The sequence below is a fragment of the Tupaia chinensis genome, unplaced genomic scaffold (assembly GCF_000334495.1).
Source record: "Tupaia chinensis unplaced genomic scaffold, TupChi_1.0 Scaffold000365_1, whole genome shotgun sequence".
NCBI classification, from domain to species: Eukaryota; Metazoa; Chordata; class Mammalia; order Scandentia; family Tupaiidae; genus Tupaia; species Tupaia belangeri.
In genome coordinates this window covers 1,172,338-1,198,177 of record NW_006159862.1, presented here as the reverse complement: position 1 = coordinate 1,198,177, position 25,840 = coordinate 1,172,338, and the positions used below count along the sequence as shown (strand labels likewise).

The 25,840-nt window shown below is 43.1% G+C and overlaps 1 protein-coding gene across 1 annotated transcript in view; it reads left to right on the top strand.

Moving 5' to 3' along the window:
* The first annotated feature begins 6 nt into the window (after nucleotides 1-6).
* The window catches only part of TTC19 (tetratricopeptide repeat domain 19), a 46,051-nt gene continuing 20,217 nt past the window's right edge, over nucleotides 7-25,840 (top strand). The window contains exons 1-7 of the mRNA XM_006172347.3: nucleotides 7-26; nucleotides 116-243; nucleotides 2,369-2,479; nucleotides 3,083-3,121; nucleotides 3,857-3,913; nucleotides 4,535-4,596; nucleotides 8,339-8,433. Coding sequence (XP_006172409.2) covers nucleotides 20-26; nucleotides 116-243; nucleotides 2,369-2,479; nucleotides 3,083-3,121; nucleotides 3,857-3,913; nucleotides 4,535-4,596; nucleotides 8,339-8,433 — 499 coding nt within the window. The 5' untranslated portion in view covers nucleotides 7-19. The remainder of the gene's footprint in view (nucleotides 27-115; nucleotides 244-2,368; nucleotides 2,480-3,082; nucleotides 3,122-3,856; nucleotides 3,914-4,534; nucleotides 4,597-8,338; nucleotides 8,434-25,840) is intronic.

Genomic DNA, 25,840 nt, shown 5'->3' with positions numbered 1-25,840 from the left:
CCCGGGCCTGCTGCCGCTGATGGCAGGTGAGGGGCGCGGGCCGGGCGGGGCCGACCGGGCAGGGACGGGCGCCGGCCGGGCCCGGTAGCCTCAGCCTCAGAGCCCCTTCCCGCAGCGCTCGCCTGGTTCTCGAGGCCCACTGAGGCGGATGAGGAGCAGCAGCAGGGAGCGGGCGGGGCAGCCGCCGAGGACGCGGCGGACGAGGCCGAGGCCGAGATCATCCAGCTGCTGAAGCGAGCCAAGGTGAGGAGAGACGACCCAGCGCGGTAGGTGTTGTGAGCACGGCCTTGCGGACACACCTTACCGTCCTCCTCCAGAGAGTAAAAGTGCCCCCCACTAAATGTCATCAGATGAGGGTTGGAATCCGTCCAGGCTTGTCCGATTCCACAGCTTGCAGTAAAACCGCTGCAGCCTCAGTTGCAGATGAAGCGACTCTTATCCGAATATATGAGGAATGTTTTGTGGTGGTTTTGATCGGTTAACCAGCTAAGCTGCAATGGCATACTTTTGCACACGTCCTGAAAATGCACTTTAGCCTTCGGCATGTGAGTTTATTGTTTCTGAATTCTTCCTTTTCTCTACATCCTTCTGTGTTTTTCCTCCAACAGCGTCCAAAATCTACGCCCTGACTCAAGTGTGTTACTGACATACCATGTCCGCTTCGAGGCCCCACCCACCCCTGCGTCTTAACGTGCCTGAAATTAAACTCTTGACCGTGCATGCCTGTCCAGTACATTCTTTCACCATCTCCTCAGCCTGGAAAACCTCACAGTCATCCTGTGGAACTTCACCCCTGCATCTTAATACACTTGTAGTCCAGCAACAATTACTACTGCCACCAAATCCAAATATTTCTCTAATATGTCCCCTTTCCTCTGTCTCCTCTGTTGTCATCACTGTAAGGCAAACCATTACTGCCACTGCTTGCTTTTCAGGACTCTTTCCTGCCCTCCTGTCCCACTTCGATCCATTCTCCATACATGAGCCAGAGAGGTGGTTTTTTTTTTTTTTTTGAATTTAATTTATCATTATTATTATTTTAAAAATTTGACCAGAGAGAGACCAAGAGGGAAAGTGAGAAAGCAAGCTTCCAGGTCTAGCGCTTAAACCACCATCAGCCATTTGAGAGTCCAGCACCTTAACCGCCACCCTATTGGCTGGCCCCCGTAATGATTTTTAAGAAAGTGTAAGTTAGATCATATGAAAACTTATAATGACTCCCCACTGCACTTAAGATAAATTCCAGGATCCTGGCTGTGGCCTGCAGGGTTCTATCTGATCCAAGCCAACCTACCTCATGCTTACCATTTGCAATAACACTCTGGCTCACCAGCCTTCCTTCACGTTTATCTCCTTGCATTTCTTCTGAAGAACCTATCTGGGGCTTGGTGATTAAGGTGCTGGACTCCTACATGCCAGCCACAGTTCCAGTCTCAGACCTGGTAGCTTGATTTCTCACTTTCCCTCTCTTTCTCTGGTCAAATTAAAGAATAATGATTTAAAAAAAAAAAGAAATACCAAGTAAATCTTTTTTTTTTTTTTAAAGAACCAATCTGTTCGGGAACCAGCCAGTAGCGTAATGGCTATGTCGCTGGCCTCCCATGTACTCAACTGCGGTTCATGTCCTGGACCCAGTGGCTTAAAACTCAAGCCGGGTGCGTGTGCGTGCATGCCTAAGATCCCGAGAGGAGAATGGAGGAGAAGGGATTGAGGCGTGACCATCCCCTCTGGGGGGTGATTTCTCGCTTTCTGTCTCTATGTCTCACTCTGTCTGTCTGGCGAGCACAGGCGCCCTATAGCAAAAACCTCTCAAAAAAAAAAAAAAAAAGAACCAATCTGTTCAGCCTGCAGAAGCTTCATTCATTCTCTACCCTCTGTGAGTCATCCTTCCCCCATCCCCATAACTTTGGCTGGCTCATTCTCATCCTTTCTACCTCATTTTAACTATCACTTCCTCAGAAGGCTTGCTCGACTCACATTTAGAGTAGACACCTCATCACTCCTTTCTGTCACACTGTTCCATATTCTTATCATTGGTTGTAAATACTCTTACTCATCCTACACGGTCACCTCCAGCTTGCAGCAAAGAGAGTGAGAATGGAGGGCAAGTAGCTTCCTTATAAAGTATGATGGGAATGGCTCACATAGCTTCTGCATATGGCCACACCTAGCTGCAAGGAAGGCTGACCTCCCTGTAACCTCTGTAGACGTAATGCCTGCTACATAATAGGACTGGTAATATCTGATGAATGACTAGCTTCCTTCTGTGTATTGGTGTATATAGCTATAGCTCTTTATGTGTGGTAGCACATGTATTTGCATTCTTTATATTTCATTTTCTAATATTTCCTTTGACCTCTCTTTTCAGTTGAGCATTATGAAAGATGAGCCAGAAGAGGCTGAGTTACTCTTGCACGATGCTCTTCGTCTTGCCTATCAGAGTGATAACAAGAAGGCCATCACTTACACTTATGATTTGGTAACTCTTCTAAACAGTCTGAGCTACTGATGAGGAAGGGTGGATGCAAGACAAAGATTGTTAGTTCTGATTTTTTTTTTTAAGAGGTTTTTACCTTAGGGCACATGTGCTTGCCAGAGAGAAACAGTAAAAGGGAAAGTGAGCAATCACCGCTCGGAGGCGATGGCCATGCCACAATCCCTTCTTCATTTTCCTCCCAGGATCTTGGGCACCCATGCACATGTGCTGGTGTGAGTTGAAGCCACTGGGTTCAGGATTCTTAACAGTGGTTGGCACTGTTGGAGTCCAGCAACATAACCACTATGGCATCTGCTGGCCCCAGTTCTCCTGATTTATAGTTCTGACCGTCAGGGTGTCCTAAAGCGTTAATTTCATCACTGATGAGCAGACCTAGATTTGGTTTGTCATCAACAAAGAATATGCAGTATTTGCTTTTTATATTTCTATATTGTGTTTCTAACAAATTAATTAGTGGCATACTTTTCATTCTGAACTTTTTCTTTAATGAGGGTGAAAGTTAAAGGGAATCTTTAGCTTAAAGATGTTGAAATAAGTAGGAATACAGTGCTGTAAACTGAAATATAATGTGTAATTTGCTTTCAGATGGCCAACTTAGCATTTATACGGGGTCAACTTGAAAATGTAAGTAAATCATTTCTTAAAATCTTGAGTATATGAAAGAATAGCTCAAGGGAACTGTAATAGTAAGGGTATAGGCTATTCTGTAACAAAGAGACTCCAAATTACAGTGACTCAAATAAGATACAAGTGTATTTCTCTTTAATGCATTAGTTCAGAGGCAAGCTGGAGACTGAAGGGAGGTAGGCCCCTCTGCCCTCTAGTCCAGAAGCCCAGGTGTCTGGTAAGATATGTCCTCATCTTTGTGGGCAAGCCGACTCACGTCCAGCCCACAGAAGGAGGGAAGGCAGGAGGATGGAAGGAGGAAGATGGAGGTCAAGTAGCTGCCTTATAAAGTATGACTTAAAAGTTTTTCACATTGCATCCACCTGCATTTCTTGGTGATATTTTTATTATATGACCACACCTAGCTTTAAGAGAGACTGATCTGCTAAAAACTGAGAGGACTCTAACTAAAAAGACAAGAAAGAGGGAGAATTTTAGGGGACACTTTACAATCTCTGCCACAGTGGATTTGGATGAGAAGTTAATCTCTGAAGTTGGTTTCTTCTCATCACAGTGCAGCTTAAGGCACAAAGAGGATGTGGGGTCCTGATATTGTGATTGGTTTCTTTTCACCAAGGTACTTTTTGCTTGTGGGTGTTTACAAGGAATGATGTTTCAGATTCTTATTTGGGATCTAGGGTCATACAGGTTGGACCTAAGCGGGAAAAAAAATTTTTTTTCTTATGCTTTTAGGCAGAACAGCTTTTTAAAGCAACAATGAGTTACCTGCTTGGAGGGGGCATGAAGCAGGTAAGGGCATTGCTTGGTATTGACCCCTCAGTAAAGCAGTTTTCAAAATAGTCTTGATTCCTAAAAATGCTTCCGAGCCCTGAATATGTGCCGTAGCCAAAATAGATGGATCTTTCCCCCCCGACCAGTATAAAAACTGTCAACTTTTCACTAATGCAAAAACAGGATTGCCGAGGAATTTGCAGTTGGCTAATTCCTCTAAAAGAACAAAGATTATTGGGTCAGCCTGTGGCGTGGTGAATAAGGCAGCAGGATTCCTCATGGCCAGTAGTGCACAGTTCAAGTCCTGGACCCAGTGGCTTGAGAAACATACTGGACACCTGTCCTTGCATGCCCAGAATCCTGAGAGGAGATTGGAGGAGAAGGGGTTGCATTGTGGCCATCCTCCCAGGGGGTGATTTCTCACATATTCTCTCTCTCTCGCCTTCCCTCCTCATCTCTCTTTCCTTCTCTAGGGAGCACATGTGCCCTGTAGCAAAATAAGTAAATAAATCATAATAGTAATAATAAAAATAAATAAAGACTATGGCTTTCTGGCCAGTCTAGAAGTTGATCTGAGATCTTCCTTGAAAAAAAACTGTACTTATCATGAATAGTTTTCATTTCTCTTTCTCCCAATAGGAAGACAATGCAATCATTGAAATCTCCCTAAAGCTGGCCAGTATCTATGCTGCTCAGAACAGGTAAGTAGAGTCAGTCTGGGTATGGGAGCAGTCATAGGGCTGTAGGTGGAAAGCTTTGATCCAGGATGGTATTTAATCTTTTATCTACTGGTCATCTGATTTCCAGAAAAATTGGCTGTCACACTCAAAGTGTTTCATCCTCCGTCTTTGGAATAAGATTCTCCAGTTTTGCCCCCGCTGTTTCCATTAGCCTCAGTGCTGGCTGCTCTGTGACAAAGCTAATCAGGTTTTCTACTCCTGCTTGAAGTAAGAAAGGGAGTTAGAGTTAGCACTTCAGCTTTCCTAGAAGAAAAGGAAGCAGTGTAAAAGCGGCTGGGGAGGGAGCTGCAGATGACATAATGGTTATGTCCCTGGACTCCCACATAGTCGACCACAGTTTGAGTCCCAGATCCAGCGGCTTGGAACTCAAGTTGGACACCTGTGCATGCATGCCCAAAATCCTGGGAAGAGAATGGAGGAGAAGGGATTGCGGCATGGCCATCCCCCTAGGGGGTGATTTCTCGCTTTCTGTTTCTCTCTCTGTGTGTCTCTCTAGCAAGTGCATGCACCCTAATAGCAAAAATCTCTTAGAGAGAAAAAAGCTCTGGGGAAAATATACTTGTAAAGAAGCCATTTTGTGGGACCTGCAGGTGATGTGGTTTAGGTGCTGTATACCCACATGGCCAACCATGATTCAGGTCCCAGATCTGGCACCTTGCTTTCTCACTTTCTCTCTGTTTCTGTCAAGTGTATGTGCCGTATAGCAAATTAAAAGATAATAATAATAAGTAAAATAATTCTTTAAGAAAAAAAGAAAAAAAGCCATTTTACTGATGTAAGTATCTGCAAAAGAGGAAGTTAGGTATGACGTGAATGTCGAGAGAGTTGCTGTAAGCGCACCTCCATGGCTTCTCCAGCAAACTGTTTTTAGAGTATGTCGAGATGGTCAGAGCTAGGTTTTTGGAAAGGGAAATATCTAGAATTAGAGGAGACAGGACATAGGTGCTAATTTTATAATAGATGAGTTTTAATTTTTTTTTTCTTTCTAATTTGCTATAGGGCCAGGGAGAGAGATAAAGAAAACACTCCCAAGGAGAAATGGCCTTGCCACAATTTTTTCTCCTCAGTTCTCCTTTTGGGATATTGGGCACCTGGAATGTTTTCCACGCTTCCTTGTCTGGAACTCAAACCAGACCAAACCAGACCAAGAAGTTGGTCATGTGGAATCAAACATGACCATGTGGTTGGTCATGTGGGATCCAGCCACCTTAACCACTACACCATTGGTTGGCACAAGTCTTTCATTAATTTATTTATTTTTAAAGACATGTCTGTACTATTTTAGATAATCCAGGTCCTGACGTTTTTATATTTTTAAAATTTTCTATAGGACATGTGTGCTGGGGAGGGGGAGGAAGCTAATGAGATGTATTCCATGGGAGAGTGGCCACTCTGCAGTCTCATCTCCACTCTTATCTTGGGATTTTGGGCACAAACACGCAAGTGCCCAGCTGCTGGATACAGGACTCAAACTGTGTAGTTAGCCACGTGGGATGCAGCTGCCTCACCACCAACACGATTGATTGGCCCCAAGTCTTAATTCCTTTTTTTTTTTTTCTTTCTTTGTTTGGAGAGGTTTTTGCTATAGGGCGTGTGCGCTCGCCAGACAGACAGACAGAGAAAGACAGACAGAAAGCGAGAAATCCCCCCCCCAGGGGGGATGGCCATGCCGCAATCCCTTCTCCTCCATTCTCCTCTCTGGATCTTGGGCACGCACACACACGCGCCCAGCGTGAGTTTAAGCCACCGGATGCGGGACTTGAACCACGGTCGACTACGTGGGAGTCCAGCGACATAGCCATTACGCTAACTGCTGGTCCCGCCAGTCTTAATTCTTAAAAAACAGGAAAAACCTGCTATCTTCATGGAAAGGCTTTAGGAAATGGTTACATGTGTACCAAAGGTCAGAAAGACTGATAGAGCAGTTTTCTTTCCATATTCATCTTTCTAGGTAAGAGTTCAAAGATGAACTCTTCTTGAGAGTTTCATTTGGGATAAATTTGGGGGAGACCTGAGATTAATTTCCCTTCAGTTTTTAGTTGTTGCAGGAGGTGGTGTGGGAGGTTTGATGCTGAGCAAGTTCAGGGGCCCTGGCACTGATCCTGCATTTTGATTGAACTCTAGGTAGGCTAGAGCTTCTGAGGGCCTTTGACTTTATCTTTTGAGGACCTTTGACCTTCCTAGAGAGCGTTGTCGCTGGGATCAGCCTGCCGTGGAGGAGTAACAGGATTAGATGATGATGGGGTAAGAAGTCCAAAGCCGGTTAACATTAGAGTAAGACTGATTGTAGAGGCTACCACCACTTGAATATAGCCAGCTGCTCTTTAGCCTCTAAGCTGCTCTGTACTCTGCCTTTTGTTTTATGAAGAGAAGCAGCATGAGACCAGAAAAGACATGGCAGATCCTGAGTTGTAGAGAGATTGCTTTGGGAAAGGAGTTGTAGGACTCTTGTTATGACTGGGAGCATCTCCGGGCAGCCACCCTTGCCCATGTCCTGGCTGGAGATGGTCCTTCCTGCCAAGGTTGGGTCTGGGGAAGGAAAGGCACACCTGTGTTCTGAGAAGAGAGTAGCACTGTGGGGTCGTCAGCTCTCCCTGGGAAAGCAGCAAGAAGAAATGAGCTTTGTACTGTAACCTCTGCTGAGAAACTAGAGCCAAAACAGAAGAGCAGGAACCAAAGCTGAGCTCCGGCATGGAAAGGGAATTTCAGTTTCGTTCCTCTGCATCCCTTTATAGAAACCAATAGTCTTCCTGCCTGCTTGGGTATATTCTCCAGATGACTGAGGCCAAGGCTGCAGGGTCAGGCTAAATGCCTTCTAGTTCTATAGTTAGGAGTTCCAGCTCTGTAAGAGAAACCTTTATCAAGGAGCTACACCTTGGAAGAAGTATACAAGGGGTAGGATATTCATAAAAGTCATGGAAAAGTGTATTATAAAAAACTATGCAGGGATTTTTCGTACCATAATAAATACGTACTTTAATTTCATTTTTCACACTTTTTTTTTTAAAAGGTTTTTGCTATAGGGCGCATGCACTCGTCAGAAAGACAAAGAGACAGAGAGAAAGAACATGAGACATCACCCCCCGGGGGGGATGGCCATGCCTCAATCCCTTCTCCTCCATTCTCCTCTCGGGATCTTGGGCACGCACGTACAGGTGCCCAGCGTAAGTTTAAGCCACCAGGTCCAGGACTCAAACCACGGTCGACTACATGGGAGTCCAGCAACATAGCCATTACGCTAACTGCTGGTCCTGTTTTCCACAGACTTTTTGAAGTCCTTGTACATTGACTAAAGCAACTCAGAAGTTATATAAAGTCAACAGTTGGAGTGCTAAGTCCAGGGCGCTTGAGCCTCTCTTCAGGCTAGTATTACTTTGACAGCTGTATGGCTCGCTCACATGGAAAAAGGGAGTCACTCAAGACTGTCTGTCAGGGGAGATGATGAAGATGGCTGGTTCTGTCCAGTAACAGCACTACAGCAACATCTTTTTATGTCTTAAGTTTCATGTAATGGTTGATTTAAAAAAGAAAAGAAAAACCCTTTTGAGAAATGGCAGATTGACAACCCTTAGAGACTTGAAGCAATTTCTGCTTTCCATTTTATACTCTGTCTACTGATAACACTCAAATGTGTGCTGGAAAAATGAATATAAAAGGAGTTGTGTAAAGGTAAATGGCTGATTGTTGGTCTTTTGTTTTATAGACAGGAATTTGCTCTCGCTGGCTATGAATTCTGCATTTCAACTCTAGAGGAGAAAATTGAAAGAGAAAAGGAGTTACCAGAAGACATTGTGTCAGGTAAGAAACTGGACTCTTTTCTGGACTTTGGCTTTTCTCCTCAAAAGGCTTTCCCATTACACTTCAGGAAAGGGACAGATAGCTGAATTGAAGGAGAAAAAGTTATCCATGCTGGAAAATAAATGGCTATTCAAAAAAACGCAGCTGGTGAGGCCAATAGGTAGCATGTTGGTTAAAGCACTAGACTCCTACATGGCCAACCGCGGTTCGAGTCCCAGACCCAGTGGCTTGAAAATCACATCAGGCATGTGTGTGTGCATGCCCAAAATCCCAAGAGAATGGAAGAGAACGGATTGTGGTGTGGCCAGTCCCCACTGGATTTCTCACTTTCCCTCTCTCTGTCTCTAGTGAGCAAAGAGGCCTTATGGCAAAAAAAAAAAACAAACCCTCAGAGGGCTTGGGTAAGGAGTTTTGCATAGATAGACTTTTCCAACGACTTAATACTTTGTTGAAATAACTTCACTACTGTTCGTGTTTTTTGTTTTTTATTTTTTTAAACTCTTCTAGTGACACGTTTATAATGTATTAATTTTTGAGTTTCATATAACCTCTGGAGACTTGGGGAGCAGAAGAGGAAAGTCTGTCTTTGATCTCTTAGTTCAGCTACCAATTGTAACACTAATTAATTACCTTTGGCCCTAGATGTACAGTAAGTTGGAAGAGAAGAAGCTTATGTTTCTGCTGTTCATCCTCACTCATGGAGGCTAGTGGCCGAACAGAATGGGCAGGCACATGCGTATAGGTCAGCCAGGAAACATCCTGAGCGTCCATTAGGCCACTGACGTTGCAAAGCGGCAGTCCACTGCTGCGCCACCATACCTGGGCCTACTGCACACCCTCCCACTTGGCTTTTGAGAGATCTCACTGGTCTTTCCCTTTCCTGACCTCTGAATGTTGGCAGGCCTCGGGGCTGTCTCCAGCCCTCTTCTCTTTCCTCTCTGCTCTCACACTGTAGGAGAAAATGTTGAGTCCCATACCTTTAAATGTTAGATTTACACCCTCAGCCCCAACTTGCACTGGAGCAGCAGACTTTGGTATGATCGCCTACCTGACTTCTTGACTTGAATGTCCAATGGTTATCTTACACTTAATGTGTTCAGAGTAGCCCTTGAGGGACCAGCAGGTGGATAATGGTTACGTCGCTGGACTCTCATGTTGTCGACTGCAGTTTGAGTCCCAGACACGGCAGTTTAAAACTCACGCTAGGCACATGTGCTCGTGCGTGCCCAAAATCCCAAGAGGAGAGTGGAAGAGAAGGAATTGCAGCATGGCCATCCCCCCGGGGCTGATTTCTCACTTTCTGTCTCGCTTTCTCTCCAGCAAACATAAGTGCCCTATGGCAAAAAAACTATCTCTAAAAAAAAAATAATAATAGTAGCCCTCGATTTCTGCCACTTATGAACTTGTTTCTCCACCAGTCTACCCCAGTTTAGCAACATTTGTCTAGTTGCTTTGGCCAACAACCTAAGAATTATCTATGATTTCTTCCTCAGTTCTCATTTCTTATATGTATTTTTTTGTTTTAAGATTTAGCCATAGAGCACATGCATTTTCTGAAGAGAGAGAGAGAGAGAGAGAGAAAGAAAGTGAGAAATCACCCCCCTGGGTGATGGCCACAAATCCCTTCTCCTCTAGGGTCTGCTTGGGCTTTTGAGTGAACGTGTACATAAGTGTGCTTTTCAGGCCATTGGGTCTGGAATGGTCAACCATGTGGGAGTCCAAAACCTTAACCATCTTAACCACCTGCTGGACCCTCTTATATTAAAAGAAAAAATTTTAAAGTTTATTTATCTTATGGGAGACCTAAGATTAGCTTTCCTTCACTTATTAATTGCTGCCAAAGATAGTACAGGATGTTTGGACATTCAGCCTGATGCTGCAGAGAAAAAGAGACAGAGTTAGGCATCCCCAATAGTGTCTTCATGCTGTGGTCTAGCCCCAGTCTCAGCTGGTTAGAGAAGTCCCAGGATGTGAACCCAGGACCTTTCCCATGTGGGTCCAATTTTGTTTCTGCTGTGCCACCACCCAGCCCCTCATTCCTCAAATCTAATTTATCAGCAAGTTACAATGTGTCAACCATCAGATTATATATTGGGCCTTATCCCGCTGCAGTGGTCTAGGCTGTCATTGCTGCTTGCATGGACGCCTGTGACAATCTCGCAGGTTTTCCTGCTTCCTTCCCTTCACTGCCTCACACAGTCTGTTACCCGTGCAGCAGCCAGAGTGAGCCTTTTAAGACCTCAGGGCCTTTGCATCACCTCTGGAATAAATTCAGAGTCCCCGTGTGGACCAGTCAGTCCCTGTATGACCCGGCCTCGCTTCCTTCATCTGCGCCATCTCCTCCACTTCTGCCAGTGCTCGTCCTTTTCTCGCTGCCCTTGTGCTTCCAAGCTCAGCACATCTCTTAGAGTTTTTATCTGTGATACTCCCTCTACCTTCGCTGCTCTCTCATACCATTCCCTGCCTCTCCCTTCAGCTCAGATAGCATTTCCTAAGTGGAGCCCTCCCGTGTCCAAAACAGTTTCCACTTTAGTGTTGCCTTATCCTGTACTTTTCTTCATCATATGTGGAAGTAGAGGAATGTGTGTTCTGTGCTTCTGGCTGGATGGCCATTATAAGTACATTTGTTCAGAAATCTTAGTGTTGGTCTTCTCTGTCAGAGAGGGAGACTTCATTTCATCTGTTTTGATTACTACTAAATCCTTGACCTAGAGCAGTGCCTAGAACAGAGACCCAAGACTTACTGAATGAGAGAACAAAAGACCCAGCGAAGAACAAGTCAGTGCAGTTTCAGTGCCGTGTGGAAGCGCTTTGATGAAATCCATAAAAGGTGCGCACTCAAGTCTAGCCACCAAGTAAGTCACATCCTCGCTGCCTTTTATAGAATTGGCTATAGTTTAAGTGTAAAGCTGTCTTATCTGATTCTAGAAGTAATACTGGCTGTCATTGAAGAAAATGTAGAAGAGCATTAAGAAGAAATTAAAGTTCATCTATAATCAGATCAATAAGAAAGCATACTGGTTAATTTTTAGTGTATGACCTTAGATCCCACTCCCCATACTTTTCACATTTAAAAAATAAATTAGGGAATCATAATGTATGTATTACTTGTAGCCTGATGATTTTTAAAAATTTAGTAATATATTATGAAACCACTTCTTTTCTTAGGCTAAGAAATTCATGTTGGACAGATAAGTTGTTGGGTTCTCAGGAAAGTCATGACACATAAAAAAAGATGTGTCTTGACTTTCTCGACGACCATAGAAAAACATGTCATGACTTTATCAACGCCCTAATCTGTTGTGACTTTAACAATTTCCTTTTTTTTTTTTTTAAGAGAGATTTTTACTGTAGGGCATGTGTGCTCACCAGAGAGACTGAGAAGGCAGAGACACAGAAAGTGAGAAATTATCCCCCATGAGGAATAACCACACCACAGTCCCCTCTCCTCCATTCTCCTTTTGGGATTTTGGGCACACACCCACATGTGCCCAGTATGAGTTTTAAGCTGCCAAGTCCAGGGCTCAAACCATGGTTGACTACATGGGAGTCCAGCAATATAACCATTATGCCATGTTACAAACTTTTTTTTTAACATTTTCCTAGTTGTGCAATATAGGAAATTCCTTGTCTTATTTTCTCTGGAAAAGAAAATTCTCACTCAGATTTGGACAAAGCAGATTCATATGTAATGTGCTTAGTACTGGCAGGAGTCCATTACTTAATGTTGCATACAAACTTGTTCTAGGGTAGTTACTTTGTTCCCTGTGTTGTGAATATATATGTAATTACAGAGGAAGTGTCTGTAAAAAATTAATGAGACTGGATAGTTGCACAGTGGTAAAATGCAAATCTCTGTGAGGCATTCCCACTGAGAAAGTTCCTGGTCTGGTCCAGAGGCCTTTCTGAGTATACCAGGCATGCGCTTGCCCATGACATGCGGCTGGCTGAAGGCCAGGGCTAGGTAGTGTCATTAAAACCCTACTGGAGATTCCCTGTGGAAGAAATGAATAAATTAATTAAACAAACTTTTAAAAATTAAGTGAAAAACAGCTATAAAATAGTACACTTAGGAGGACCAGCAGGTGGCTTGTGGTTAGGGTGCTGGACACTCCCATATGGCTGACCATGGTTCAACTCCCGGACCTGGTGGCTTGCTTTGTCACTTTCCCTCTCTCTCTCCCTTTCTGTGTTTCTCTCTAGTCAAATTAAAATAAGTGAATGAATAAATAAAATTAAATAATTATTTTTAAAAAGTAGCGTACTTAAGAATCTTATTTTCTTTCTTTTTTTAGAGGTTTTTGCCTTAGGGCATGTGCGCTAGCTAGAGAGAGAAACAGAGACAGTGAGAGGTAAAGTGAGAGATCACCCCCCAGGGGGAATGGCCATGCTGTAATCCTTTCTCCTCCATTCGCCTCCCAGGATCTTGGGCATGTACATGCATGTGCCTGGCATGATTCTCAAGCCACCAGGTCCGGGACTTGAACCGTAGTCAGCCATGTGTAAGTCCAGCGATATAACTGCTGTGCCATTTGCTGGCCTCATTAAGAACCTTATTTTCTAAAATACATAGATTAAGTACAGCTATAGAAGGAGCTGAATGATCAATATCAAAATGTAGACATCAGTTTCCCTGAGAAATTTGTAGGGAATTTATATTTTATGCTTTTGTGAATATTCTATAATATTCTATAAGTTTGTATTTTTCTTTCTTAGGTTAATTTCTATTGTTACCTATATGTAGGTGACTTTGGAACAACATGGTTTGAAACTGCATGCGTCCACTTGTGTGTAGATTTTTTTCAGTAAATACTGTAAGTGTATTTTCTCTTCCTTATGATTTCTTTTTTCCTTTTAAAAAAATTAACACGGGCCAGCAGGTGGCACAGTGGTTGAGGCACTGGACTCCCATATGTTCAAGTCCCAGACCCAGAGGCTTGAAACTCATGCCAAGCATGTGTGCATGCTTGCCCAAAATCCCATGAGGAGAAGGGATTATGGTGTGACCATTCTCCCTGGGGGAGTGATTTCTCACTTTTTCTCTTTCTGTCTCTCTGGTGCCTTATAGCAAAAATCTCTCAAGAACAAATTTATATAAAGATTAACACATAGTAATCTTGCGTAATTGTCAGGGTACAATAAGATTTTACAGTATAAGAATATGAAGTGTAATGACTCATTTAGGATATTTATCATCTCCATTGTCTCAACAATTTATTATTTATGTTGGGAACATTTGACTTTCTTAATAAAATTTTCTATCCTCTAGCTTATTTTGTTCCAAGGAGATAGATATCTAGATATACATAGATAAACAGATGGATACAGTGTCGTCAGAAAAAGTCATAATGAATTTTTGCATAGAAAAACATAGGAAAGGGGCCAGCAGATAGTGTAGCAGTTATATCACTGGACTCCCACATGGCCTACCGCGGTTTGAGTCCTGGACTCGGTAACTTGAAACTCAGGCCTGGGGTGTGTGTGTGTGTGTGCATCCCTAAGATCCGGAAGGGGAATGTAGAAGGGATTGCAGCACAACCATCTCCCCTTGGGGGTGATTTCTCACTTTCCCTCTCATTGTCTCTGTCTCTGTTTCTGTCTCCATTGAGCGCACACTATCCTAAGGTAAAGATCTCTTAAAAAAAGAAAAAAAAAAAAAGGAAAATATGTCAAGTCTTTTCTGATGACCCAATATATATAATACATATAATATACAAAGTATGTGTTTGTTGATGTTATCAGTAAGTCTTCCTTCCAGTCAATAGTAGGCTGTTAGTAGCAGTTATGTTTTGGGGAGTTAGAAGTTATTTGTGGACTCCTCCTACCTTTGACAGCTCCCCAGACCAGTGTCAATCATGCTCTGCCTCTTTCCATGACTTCTGCAGCCATCGCCAGTCCTAGGACTCCTCATCTTTCTGGTACCTGGTTAGTGGCTCTGTGCACTGTCAGATGGGTGGCACCTTCTGTGCACCCAGCATCCACAGGGGCTCAGGTGTTGTGTCTTCCCCCAACTTCGTGTCCTTGTTCTGCTCTGGGAGCTGAGGTTGCAGCCATACCAGTGCCCTGGCCAGGCCAGCAGGCTACTAATAGGCAACGGGATCACCGCACAGAACCTCAGCAACTCTCTGGCCTCCTGTCTGAACAAGGGGTGCATCCCGGAGGCCAGGGTGGGCTGGAGGGAAGATTGGCATCTGGTACCAGAAGCAGGAACCTTCCCACAACTGTAGCCACTGCTTCATAATCATTAAGGACCTGGGGGGCAGGATTCTTGGTCCACCACTGAGAACTCCCAAGATTGCTTTACAAGTCAGCACGTCTGTCTAGACTGCATTTGAGGTGGAACAGCTCCTGTGTCTGAGCATGGAGGCCAACACAGACATGCAGGGTGCCTTGAGCTGACCCCTGCCGGGACTGATCTGGAGCTGCAGATCGCAGGCTAGAGGAAGAGCTGATCTACATAAAGAACCTGCATGAGGAGGAAGGCACTGCCCTGAGGGGCTGTACTTATGGCCAGGTCAGTGTACAGATGTTGACTTGGCCAAGATCTCAGGTGACCTGAGGAGCCGGTACGAGGTCATGGCTGAGCAGATCCAGAAGGATGCTCAAGTTTCGTTCACTAGCCAGACTGAGGAGGGGAGCAGCTCCAGGTGCGCAGGTCCAGGGTCATTCCCTGAGGCACAACCTCCATCTTGAGCTAGCCGCATCTCAGCATGGAAGTCACGATGGCTGAACGGGCCTGCTTCTGGAGCCCAGCTGGTGCAAATGTATGTGCTGAGAATTGGGACTGAGGCGCAGCTGGGTGATCTGCACGTTGACACAGAGCAGCAGAACCTGAGTACCAGCACCTCAGGGACGTCCACTCACACTGGAGCACATTGCCCACTACAGCAGCCTGCCCAGCCCAGTCTTCTGAGTCGGTAGGCTTCTGGGCTCCCGGCCTTCTGCAGAGATTCCTGTGGGGAGGGCCTGGGAGGGGAGGTACCCTGACCCCTGGTTCTTTCCCTGATTTGCCAGTAAAACTTGATGCTTAATTAAGGGGGGACAGTTATATGTGGTGAGTACATGGTGGTTGGCACCTCTAGCCCTTGCATTGTTGAAGGGTCAGCTATAGTATAACAAGTCAAATTGTGTTACAAGGCTTAATTTATAACATTTCCTGTCCATTTTCAACTCCTAACCGAATTCTACGGGTATTTACCTTTATATTCCTGAAAAACATGAAATTGCTACTTCTTGATTTATTATTTTTGGAGTCTGTTGACTTAAGGAAAAGTAGAGTTAGTACAGTTTTTGCTTGTGTCTACGTTATGAATATATAAGTTGTGTTAGCTGCTGACAAGTAACATGATTGTGTGATTACGTTCCCTTTTGTGTCCAGCCTTTTGTTTTCCTCTGTGGATAGAAAGCACTTTTGGTTGCTCAGCTTTTTATGTATATAACAGGCCGTTCGCTTAACTATAATACTTGCTTTGTTCAATTCCCAAGCTTTCCTCACTTCTCACTGACATGGCTGGCCATAGACATTCAATCTTTATTTTCCTTTTTCCCCTTGCCTCCATTCCTCTTTCCTTCTTTCATCATTGCCAGAGTGCTCATAAACTAGCCAGAGAGAAAGGAAGTCTCTCCTCCCCCCCGCCCCATGTGGTCCTGCCATAGTCCCTTCTCCTCTATCTCTCCATTCTGTTGTGATGTGGTGCACCTCGCACATGCACTGGGCATATTTTTAAAGCGTTTGGGACTGGGATTCAAACCATGGTCGGCCTTGTAAGATCAGGCTCTCTTCACCACTAGGCTACAAGACCAGCCCCTCATCCTCCTCTCATGTGCTTAGTCACTTACCGCTTTTCAAATCTCCCACGATGCCCTGCTCTCTCATCTCCCTTGGTTCCTCTCTAGTTTTATTACCTTTATAGCTTTATACTTTTTTTTCATCCTTTTTTTTTGGAGAGGATTTTTCTTTTTTTGCTATAGGGCGCATGCGCTCACCAGACAGAGAGAGACAGAGAGATAGAAACCGAGAAATCACCCCCCAGGGGGGATGGCCACGCCGCAATCCCTTCTCCTCCATTCTCTCGGGATCTTTGGCACACTCGCACATGTGCCTGGCATGAGTTTAAAGCCACCGGGTCCGGGACACGAACCACGGTCGCCTACATGGGAGTCCAGCGACATAGCCATCACGCTAACTGCTGGTCCCCCTCATCCTTTAACTTTCATTCTAGTTGTATTTTGGGAAGGAGTGGAGAAAGAAAAGGAGACAGAGACAGGCATCCCCAACAGGGTAACCATACTGGGACCCTCCCCCAGCCTCAGTCACCCCAGATCATTAGCATACGCAGTGCCTGGCATGCATAGGGAAGTCCCTGGGCAGGGGTGGGTGGGGGTGAGGTGGGCTGGGTCTTGTTGTGTTGCTGCCCCACTTCCATGTCTTGTTTGCTCAGAGGAGATTCTTAGCACTGCAGTACCTAGGTCAGAAGGAGCACATTTTAAGGTTGGGGATAAATACTGCTAAGTTGCACTTGAAAGAACTATTCATTTTCATTTCCTGGTTCTGTTCCTTATTCATTTTGTGACTTTGGTCAAATTTGTTAATCCCTATGTGCTTTTGATTTTCATTGTGGGGTTAAGAACCTGAGGCTGGCCCTTAGCACAGCAGTTAAGTACACTGCTACAAGCTAGATCTCACACGGCTGGCTGGTTCGAATCCTGGCCCTGGTGGCTTGCAAAACGTGCCAGTCACATGTGCTGAAAATCATGACAGAAAAATGGAGGAAAAGGGATTATGGCATTACTGTGCCCTCACTGAAGGGTGCTTTCTCTCTCTTTCTTTCCTCCCGCCCCTTTCACTCTTTCACGCTGCACGCTCTGGGAATTATAAGTGTTTTTTCAAAACATTTTTTTTAATTTAAGAGATATTTGTTATATGGCATGTGCGCTCTCAAGAGAGACAGACAGAAAGCGAGAAACCACCCCCCAGGGAGGACGGCCATGCCATAATCCCTTCTTCTCCATTGTCCTCTTGGGATTCTGGGTATGCATGTACACATGTCCGGCGTGAGTTTTAAATCAGCAGGTCTGGAACTTGAACTGTGGTCAGCCATGTGGGAATCCAGCAGTGTAACCATTATGCCATCTGCTGGTCCAAGTTTATATATATATATATTTAGTCATCTCATCCTTGTCCATGGTTTTGCTTTGCACAGTTTCAGTTACTTGCATTGGTTCAAAAATTGGCGAGAACATGACATATAAATTATAGTAAGATATTTTGAGATGGAGAGCATATGTGTGACAGCACTCATGTAAGTTATTACAGTGTATTATAGTTGCTGTATTTTATTGTTATTGTTGTTAGTATCTTACTGTGCCTAGCCGATAAGTTAAACTTGCTTCATAGTAGAGTGTGTACTTATGTACATGTAGAAGAAAGCCTAATGTGTATAGGGGTCAGTACTGTTGAGGGTTTTAGGCATCCATGGAAGGAGGACTTCTGTATAAATCAATTAAAACTATGTATTGGACACGTAGTAGTTACTCAGAATTAACGTACTAATTTTTATTATGGTAGGGCTCTGTGCCTCTCTTCCTCAAATCATTGATTTTTATAACCTTTGCCAGCTCGATGATATGGCATTGATGTATTTTTTTAAAAACGTTATTATTTATTTTAATTTGACCAGAGAGGGACAGAGCAAAAGTGAGAAAGCAAGCCACCAGGTCTGGGACTCAAACCACGGCCAGTCATGTGAGAGTCCAGTACCCTTAACTACCACACCGCCTGTCAGCCCCCAACATTGATGTATTATCTAGATTTTCTTCGATAAGCAGTGAGGCTTTCCATTCATTGATTTTTTTTTTTTTTTTGTAAAGATGTAACCCTTTGTCTCTTGGGTTTTTCCTAACCCCTTATTTGTATTCCTGGACTAGTTTTTATCTATTTTTAAATAGAAAGGGCATGTGAGGTTGACATTGTATACTTTAAAGAATCACAAGAACAGGTGGCAACCTGGCGTCACTAGGACCTTTAGCTGTGAATGTGCCCGGCACCAGGGCCATTCCCCTCCCCACCTAAGAGAGCTCTCTCCTGAATCTTACCTCTATCACTTGTCTGCTTTTCTTTGGTTTTACCTCTATATCCTTTGAAAAGATACCGTTTAGTTTTTGCATGTTTGTTTTTAAAATTTTTATATGAACAAATCACACAGTATTATGTGTTCAGGGTTTGTTTGTTTGCTTGCTTGCTTGTTTGTTTTTGCCATAGGGCAACTGTGCTTGCCAGAGACAGAGGGAGAATCTGAGAAATCCCCTCCCAGGGGGCATGGCCACTGCACAGTCCCTTCATGCTCACACACCTGGTGTGATTTTCAAGCTGCCAGGTCTGGGACTCAAACTATGCAGCCTACCATATGGCTATCCAGCACCTTAACTGTTATGTGACCTGCTGGCCCCTGGCTGAAAGAATTTGAGAGACCTGCTGTTTTCCTAGAAGTTGTTCGCTTAAGGAATTCTTTATTTTTATTGCCAGAGGGTGCATGTGCTAGTCAGAGAGAGACTGGGAGAAAGAAAACCTCCCAGTTGTTTGTGGTCATGGCGCAATCCTTTTTCTTCTGTTTCTCCAACCCATTAGAATTTTGGGCACCCACGTGCAAGGGTCCACTGTGTTTTTCAAGCCACTGGGGCCAGGTGGATTCTGTCAGATATGGCTTCCTATGCAGTGGCCTTGACCTCTGGTGTAAGCTAGCCTAAGGAATTATACTTTTTAAAGCATAGTATACATTATTTTTTGTTGCACAACTGAGATAATGCTTTTCAATTTTTAATTTTATTATTTCTTCTCTTTAAATTAGTAAAATTATTTTTCACATTCTTTTTTCTTCCTTTCTTTGAAAGTTTCCTTAATTTTCATATGTTAAATAATCCAGACATTTCTGGAAGGTTGAAGTATTTCTGGTGGCTTACATTACTTGGTTTCATGAATGCTGGAAGTTTGCATCCTGAAGTTCTGCCACTGAGTAGCAGTGTTATAACTTCTCTGTTCTCAGTTTCCTTATCAGTAAGATGAGAATACTAGACCCTCATAGGGTTAAGAGAATTACATTTCTAGGACTATGACTAATACTCAGTAAGCACTATACACAAGTTTGTAGAGTGTGATATATTTACTAACCTAATTCATTAAATGATTTGGTTCCTGGGTTATGTTTACCACTCTTAATTTATGAAGGATATGCCTAGCTGTTCTGTTCATAGTTTCTCTCTGCTCTTTTTGTCAATGTTATTATTTTAAGAGAGCCCAGTTTAATTCATTTTCTTCACTATTTTGCTATTTCTTTATTTCACTTGTTTCTACCCTAAATTAGCTCTCTCATGCTTGCTTTGGGTTTATCTTGCTCATTTTTCTAGTTTTTCAAGTGGGAGATTAGGTTATTGACAAGGTTTTTCTTCTTTTCTGATAGGGATTTGCAATATAAGCTTTAGTGCATCCTATATGCTTTGACGTGTTATAGTCTAATTTTTATGCATCTTGAAATATTTTCTAAATTTTTCTTGTGATTTCTTCTTTGATTTCTTCTGAATATTGAAGGGTCAAAGAAGATTGCTTTACCTATTTGTGAATTTCCCAAATTTCCTTCTGTTAGTGATTTCTCATTTCATGCTCTTGTGGTCAGAGAATGTACTTTATATGATTTCAGTTCTTTTAAATTTATTGAAACTGATTTATGGCCTTGCATATGTTTTACCTTAGAGAACGTTGCATGTGCATTTGAAGAGAACACATTCTGCTGTGGTGGTATACGTGTCTGGTGTGTCACTGTGAGGTGTGGTCGCTTTTTTGTATTATTACTGATTTTGTCTACTTCTAGACAAAAATGTTTTGTGATCTTTTTTCTTAATATCTATTCTTAATATATGTTTTTTTGCTGTGTATATGCAGTTCCAGATGCATATATATTGTAAATTTTCTTTTCATTGGAAAAATGATCCCCCTCCCCAAGGTATTTGTCACAAATTGGTTTTACATTATCTACTACATCTTTTTTTTTTTTTTTCCCCTTCAATTTGATAGAGGGTGCATGTGCTCACAGGAGGGAAAGGGAGAGACAGAAAGTAAGAAAGCACCCTGCTCCTCAGGAGGCACGGTTACACCACAGTCTTTTCTCTTCCATTTCTTCCTCCTTTTGGGATTTTGGGCACACATTCACACTTGCCTAGCATGTTTCTCAAGCAGTTGGGTTTGAGACTTGAACTGCATTGTCAACTGTGTGGAATGCAGCTGTCTTAACCACTATGCAAATAGCTGGCCCTGTTGTCTACGGTTTTTTTTTTTTTTTTTTTTTTTAAGAATTGTTTTATTTAACTTATTTATTTATTTTTAAAACTATTTAGTTTTACTTAGTTGTTTAGTTTGACCAGAGAAGGACAGAGTGAGAGTGAGAGAGAGGAAAGTGAGAAAGTAAGCCACCAGGTTCAGGACTCGAACCGTGGTTGGCTGTGTGGGAGTCTAGTCCTCTTACCACCATGCCACTTTCTGGCCCTATATGTATGTATGTATTTATTTTAATTTGACCAGAGAAGGGGAGGGGGGGAGAGAGAAAGAGAGAGCGAGAAAGAGAAAGAGAAAGAGAAAGCAAGCTGCCAGGTCCAGGGCTTGAACCACGGTCGGCCATGTGGGAGTCCAGCATCCTTAACCACCACGCCACCTCTGGACCCATCTATTATATCTTAAACTTATTGAGTAATTTTTGTGTTTTTTGTAGAAAGCTGGACTATCTTGTGATAGAGAATCTTAAAACTTTTTAAAATATTGTATTAAAAGTGATAATTGCTCTAATTTTGGCATTTTAAAAATTTTCCATTTTTCGTGGCCCAAGGGGTGGTATGGTGGTTAAAGGAGCTGGATTTCTACATGGTCGACTGCGGTTCAAGTTCTGGACCTTGCAGCTTGCTTTCTCACTCCCCCTCCCCCTTCTCTCTCTGGTCAAATTAAAAAATATTAATAACAAATGAAATTAGATAAATATATTTTAAAATTTTTTTCTATTTCTGTTACTTTCTTTGTTTTCAGTCTTTCCTATAGGGACTTTTCCCCTCACCAACTTCCATTTATGTATGATTTTTAGTTCTATAAAGAGAAATCTATGGCCAGTCCCATGGCCTAGTGGTTTAAGATGACTGACTGGATCCCACATTCCAACTGCACAGTTTGAGTCCCAGACCCAGCAGATTGAGAAACACTTCAGGCATGTGTGGGTGCATGCCCAAAGTCCTGGAAGTAGGGTGAATGGAGGAGAAGGGATTGTGGCATGACTGTGCTCCATGGTAGGGTACTTTTTTCTTCTCCTCTTTCTTCTCTTTCTGTCGCTCTCTGTCCAGAAAGAGTAAGCTAAAAATTGCTTCAATGCCTAAGAGGAGACTTCAAAAAGGTTGTGGAAAAATGGTATTGATATATAACTGTTTTTGTACAAAGATGTTTGAAATCTATAGCTTTTTTCTTTTTAAATAATTATCTCACTTAATTTTACTTATGTATTTATTTCAACTTGACTAGAGAATGACAGAGAGAAAGAAAGAGAGAAAGTGAGAAAACAAGCTGCTAAGTCTGGGGCGTAAACCATGGTCAGCCATATGGGAGTATCACGCCCCCCTGCCCCCCGAAATCCATAGTTTTTTCACAATACACATTTTCCATGAGCTGTTTGAAGACCCCTTATCTATGATTCATTAGAGGAGGAAAATTTCTGTTTTCCATTTTTTTTGGTAAGGTAAGAAGTGTGCAGTTTAACGTTCTTCCGCCCTTCTCTCTTCCTCACTCGTTTCTTCCTGTGATCTGACTTGAGGCCTAGTGGATTTACTGCAGAGGAGAATTCTGAAGCCGGTGTATTCGCCTCGTTCTCTAGGGAGCCTGTGTTCTCCTGCCTGGTGCTTTGAAGGAGTCAGAAGTCATAGCACAGGTCAGCATAGGTTAGGGGGTTGCCTGTTGATAGTTGGTTGATCCGTGGTGAGCCTTCATTTTCAAGACCCAGTTCGCATGAGCTTCTGCAGTCCATCTGATAGTGCTTTTCCACTTGCTCAGGGCTTTTATTCAGGAACATCGGTGACCTGCATGGCGTCTTGTCTGTTCTTAGTGTTTGTTCTCTTTTCCCTCAGTTTCCTGTATTTTGGGAATTTTCTAGTTTGTATTCTACATTACTGATTTATTATTCAGAAAGCCAGTTCTCCTGACGTGGTTTTTGTAAAATAAAAGATATCAGGCAAAAACAAAGTGTGGAATCTGTATACTTTTCCCTCAGCTTTGTCAAATTTCAGTATTGTACATTTGCCTCTGTTGTGGGGTATTTTGTTTTTGTTTTTGTTTTTTAGCTAGTTTTAAACCTGCACGTATGTCTCCCTGCCTAGTTTAACTGGTCTCGTTCACTTATTTATTATTTGCATATATCAACAAACATCTATAGTGGCACTGATGGACTTTGTTGTTTTAAGGTTTTTGCCATAGGGCGCATGCTCTCGCTGAAGAGAGAGAGAGGGGAAAAGTGAGAAATTACCCCCTAGGGTGATGGCCATGCAATCCTTTCTCTTCCAGTCTCCTCTTGGGATTCTGCGCATGCACACACACACGCTCAGCATGAGTTTCAAGCCACTGGGGTGGGGACTAAAACTGCAGTCGGTCATGTGGGAGGCCAGCGCCTTAACCACCATGCCACCGTATGTTTTTACGAATAGCATCATATCATATAGTTGTTTCACACATCATTATGTTGTTGAGATCTGTCCATGTTGATACTTAAAGTAGTTTTCCTAATAGACAGGCCCTGTCCGCTTGCCTGTGCATCTGTCCAGAAGAGGTGACTGCTTCTTATTAATCCACTGGGGTGGGGGGCAAGGGGCGAGGTTGATGAGGTTGAACCTCTCTCGTTCTCACAGGGACTGCTGCCGCAGCCTAGAGACGGCCCTGACAGGTCCATTCGACACAGCTGTGCTGTAGTAGCCACTGCTACTCTTGTTGACGGATGGGTAATAGCACAGGTCAGCATAGGTTAGGGGGTTGCCTGTTGATAGTTGGTTGATCCGTGGTGAGCCTTCATTTTCAAGACCCAGTTCGCATGAGCTTCTGCAGTCCATCTGATAGTGCTTTTCCACTTGCTCAGGGCTTTTATTCAGGAACATCGGTGACCTGCATGGCGTCTTGTCTGTTCTTAGTGTTTGTTCTCTTTTCCCTCAGTTTCCTGTATTTTGGGAATTTTCTAGTTTGTATTCTACATTACTGATTTATTATTCAGAAAGCCAGTTCTCCTGACGTGGTTTTTGTAAAATAAAAGATATCAGGCAAAAACAAAGTGTGGAATCTGTATACTTTTCCCTCAGCTTTGTCAAATTTCAGTATTGTACATTTGCCTCTGTTGTGGGGTATTTTGTTTTTGTTTTTGTTTTTTAGCTAGTTTTAAACCTGCACGTATGTCTCCCTGCCTAGTTTAACTGGTCTCGTTCACTTATTTATTATTTGCATATATCAACAAACATCTATAGTGGCACTGATGGACTTTGTTGTTTTAAGGTTTTTGCCATAGGGCGCATGCTCTCGCTGAAGAGAGAGAGAGGGGAAAAGTGAGAAATTACCCCCTAGGGTGATGGCCATGCAATCCTTTCTCTTCCAGTCTCCTCTTGGGATTCTGCGCATGCACACACACACGCTCAGCATGAGTTTCAAGCCACTGGGGTGGGGACTAAAACTGCAGTCGGTCATGTGGGAGGCCAGCGCCTTAACCACCATGCCACCGTATGTTTTTACGAATAGCATCATATCATATAGTTGTTTCACACATCATTATGTTGTTGAGATCTGTCCATGTTGATACTTAAAGTAGTTTTCCTAATAGACAGGCCCTGTCCGCTTGCCTGTGCATCTGTCCAGAAGAGGTGACTGCTTCTTATTAATCCACTGGGGTGGGGGGCAAGGGGCGAGGTTGATGAGGTTGAACCTCTCTCGTTCTCACAGGGACTGCTGCCGCAGCCTAGAGACGGCCCTGACAGGTCCATTCGACACAGCTGTGCTGTAGTAGCCACTGCTACTCTTGTTGACGGATGAGTAAGGTTGTTCCACATGTTCCTGTGAAAAATAACATTCCATTGATCATTTTTGGAACTGTGTTTCTGTTCCTATGTGCAAGGTGTTCCCCAGGGGATATACACCTAGGGTGGAATTGCTAGGGTGCCTGTACAGTTGACCTTGAACAACACAAGTTTGAACTGTACAGGTCCACGTACATGCAGGTGTTTTTTCCTTTTTTGAATAAATACTGTTAATGTATTCTCTTCTTCCTTATTCAATTTTTAAAATACCTTCTCAGGTTTATCATAAGAAAGTGTGTGATACATAAAAATGTATAAACCAGCTATCTGTTATTGGTAAGGCAGTCTGGTCAGCAAACAGGGTATTAGTTATGTTTCGGGAGAGTCACATGTTACACCTGGATTTTCAACTGTACTGGGGAATTGGCGTGTGTAATTCCTACAGTTGAAGGGCCACCTGTAGTGGATATTGCCGGATTGCTTATTTAAGTGGTTTTACCAGTTACATGTAACTTTTTTTTGTTTATTTCTTCGAGGAGAGGCAGAGAGAGAAGACAGGCGCTCCCAGCAGTCTTCAAAGCACTGTCCACCCCCAGACTCAGCAAGCTCAGGTCACAGACATGCATTTGCACTGTGTGTACTCAGAGAGGCCTCAGGACACAAACCCAGGACCTTCCCTGTGGGCCCAGTCTTGTTACCACTGAGCCACTACTCGGTCCCCAGTTTCACTAGCAGTATGTGAGCATTCACATTGGTTTTCTACATATCCTTGTTATTGTTAAACCTAAAATACTTTGATGATCTGGTGGGTACAAAAAGGAATTCAGTAGTGGTTTCCATGTTTCCCGTCACTGATGTAACAGAACATCTATTAGCTGTTCAGATTTCCTGTTCTGATAATTATTTCTGCATATGCTTTACCTACTTTTTTGAAAGATGGTCTTTTCTTGATGATTTGTGCGAGTTCTTTATATACTGAAGCATCTTATATTTTCATGGCTATTTCTCTCTTTTGGTGGAGAGTCTTTTCACTTTAAGGCATGTGACATACAGAGATCAGAATTTAGATATTAGAAGGATATTTTTATATTTTCCTATATAGTTTGTGCTTTTTGTGTCTTAATAAAGTCTTTTATTTTTTAAATTATTTTATTCAACTTTATTTAATTTTGACCAGAGAGAGAGAGAGCAAGCCACCAAGTCCAGGACTTGAACCGCGATTGGACATATGGAGTACAGTATCCCCAACCACCACGCCATCTGCTGGCCCCAGTCTTTTATTCTTTTAATGTCAGAAAGATGTTTTCTTTTAAATATTTGGCTTTTTTACATTCAGTCT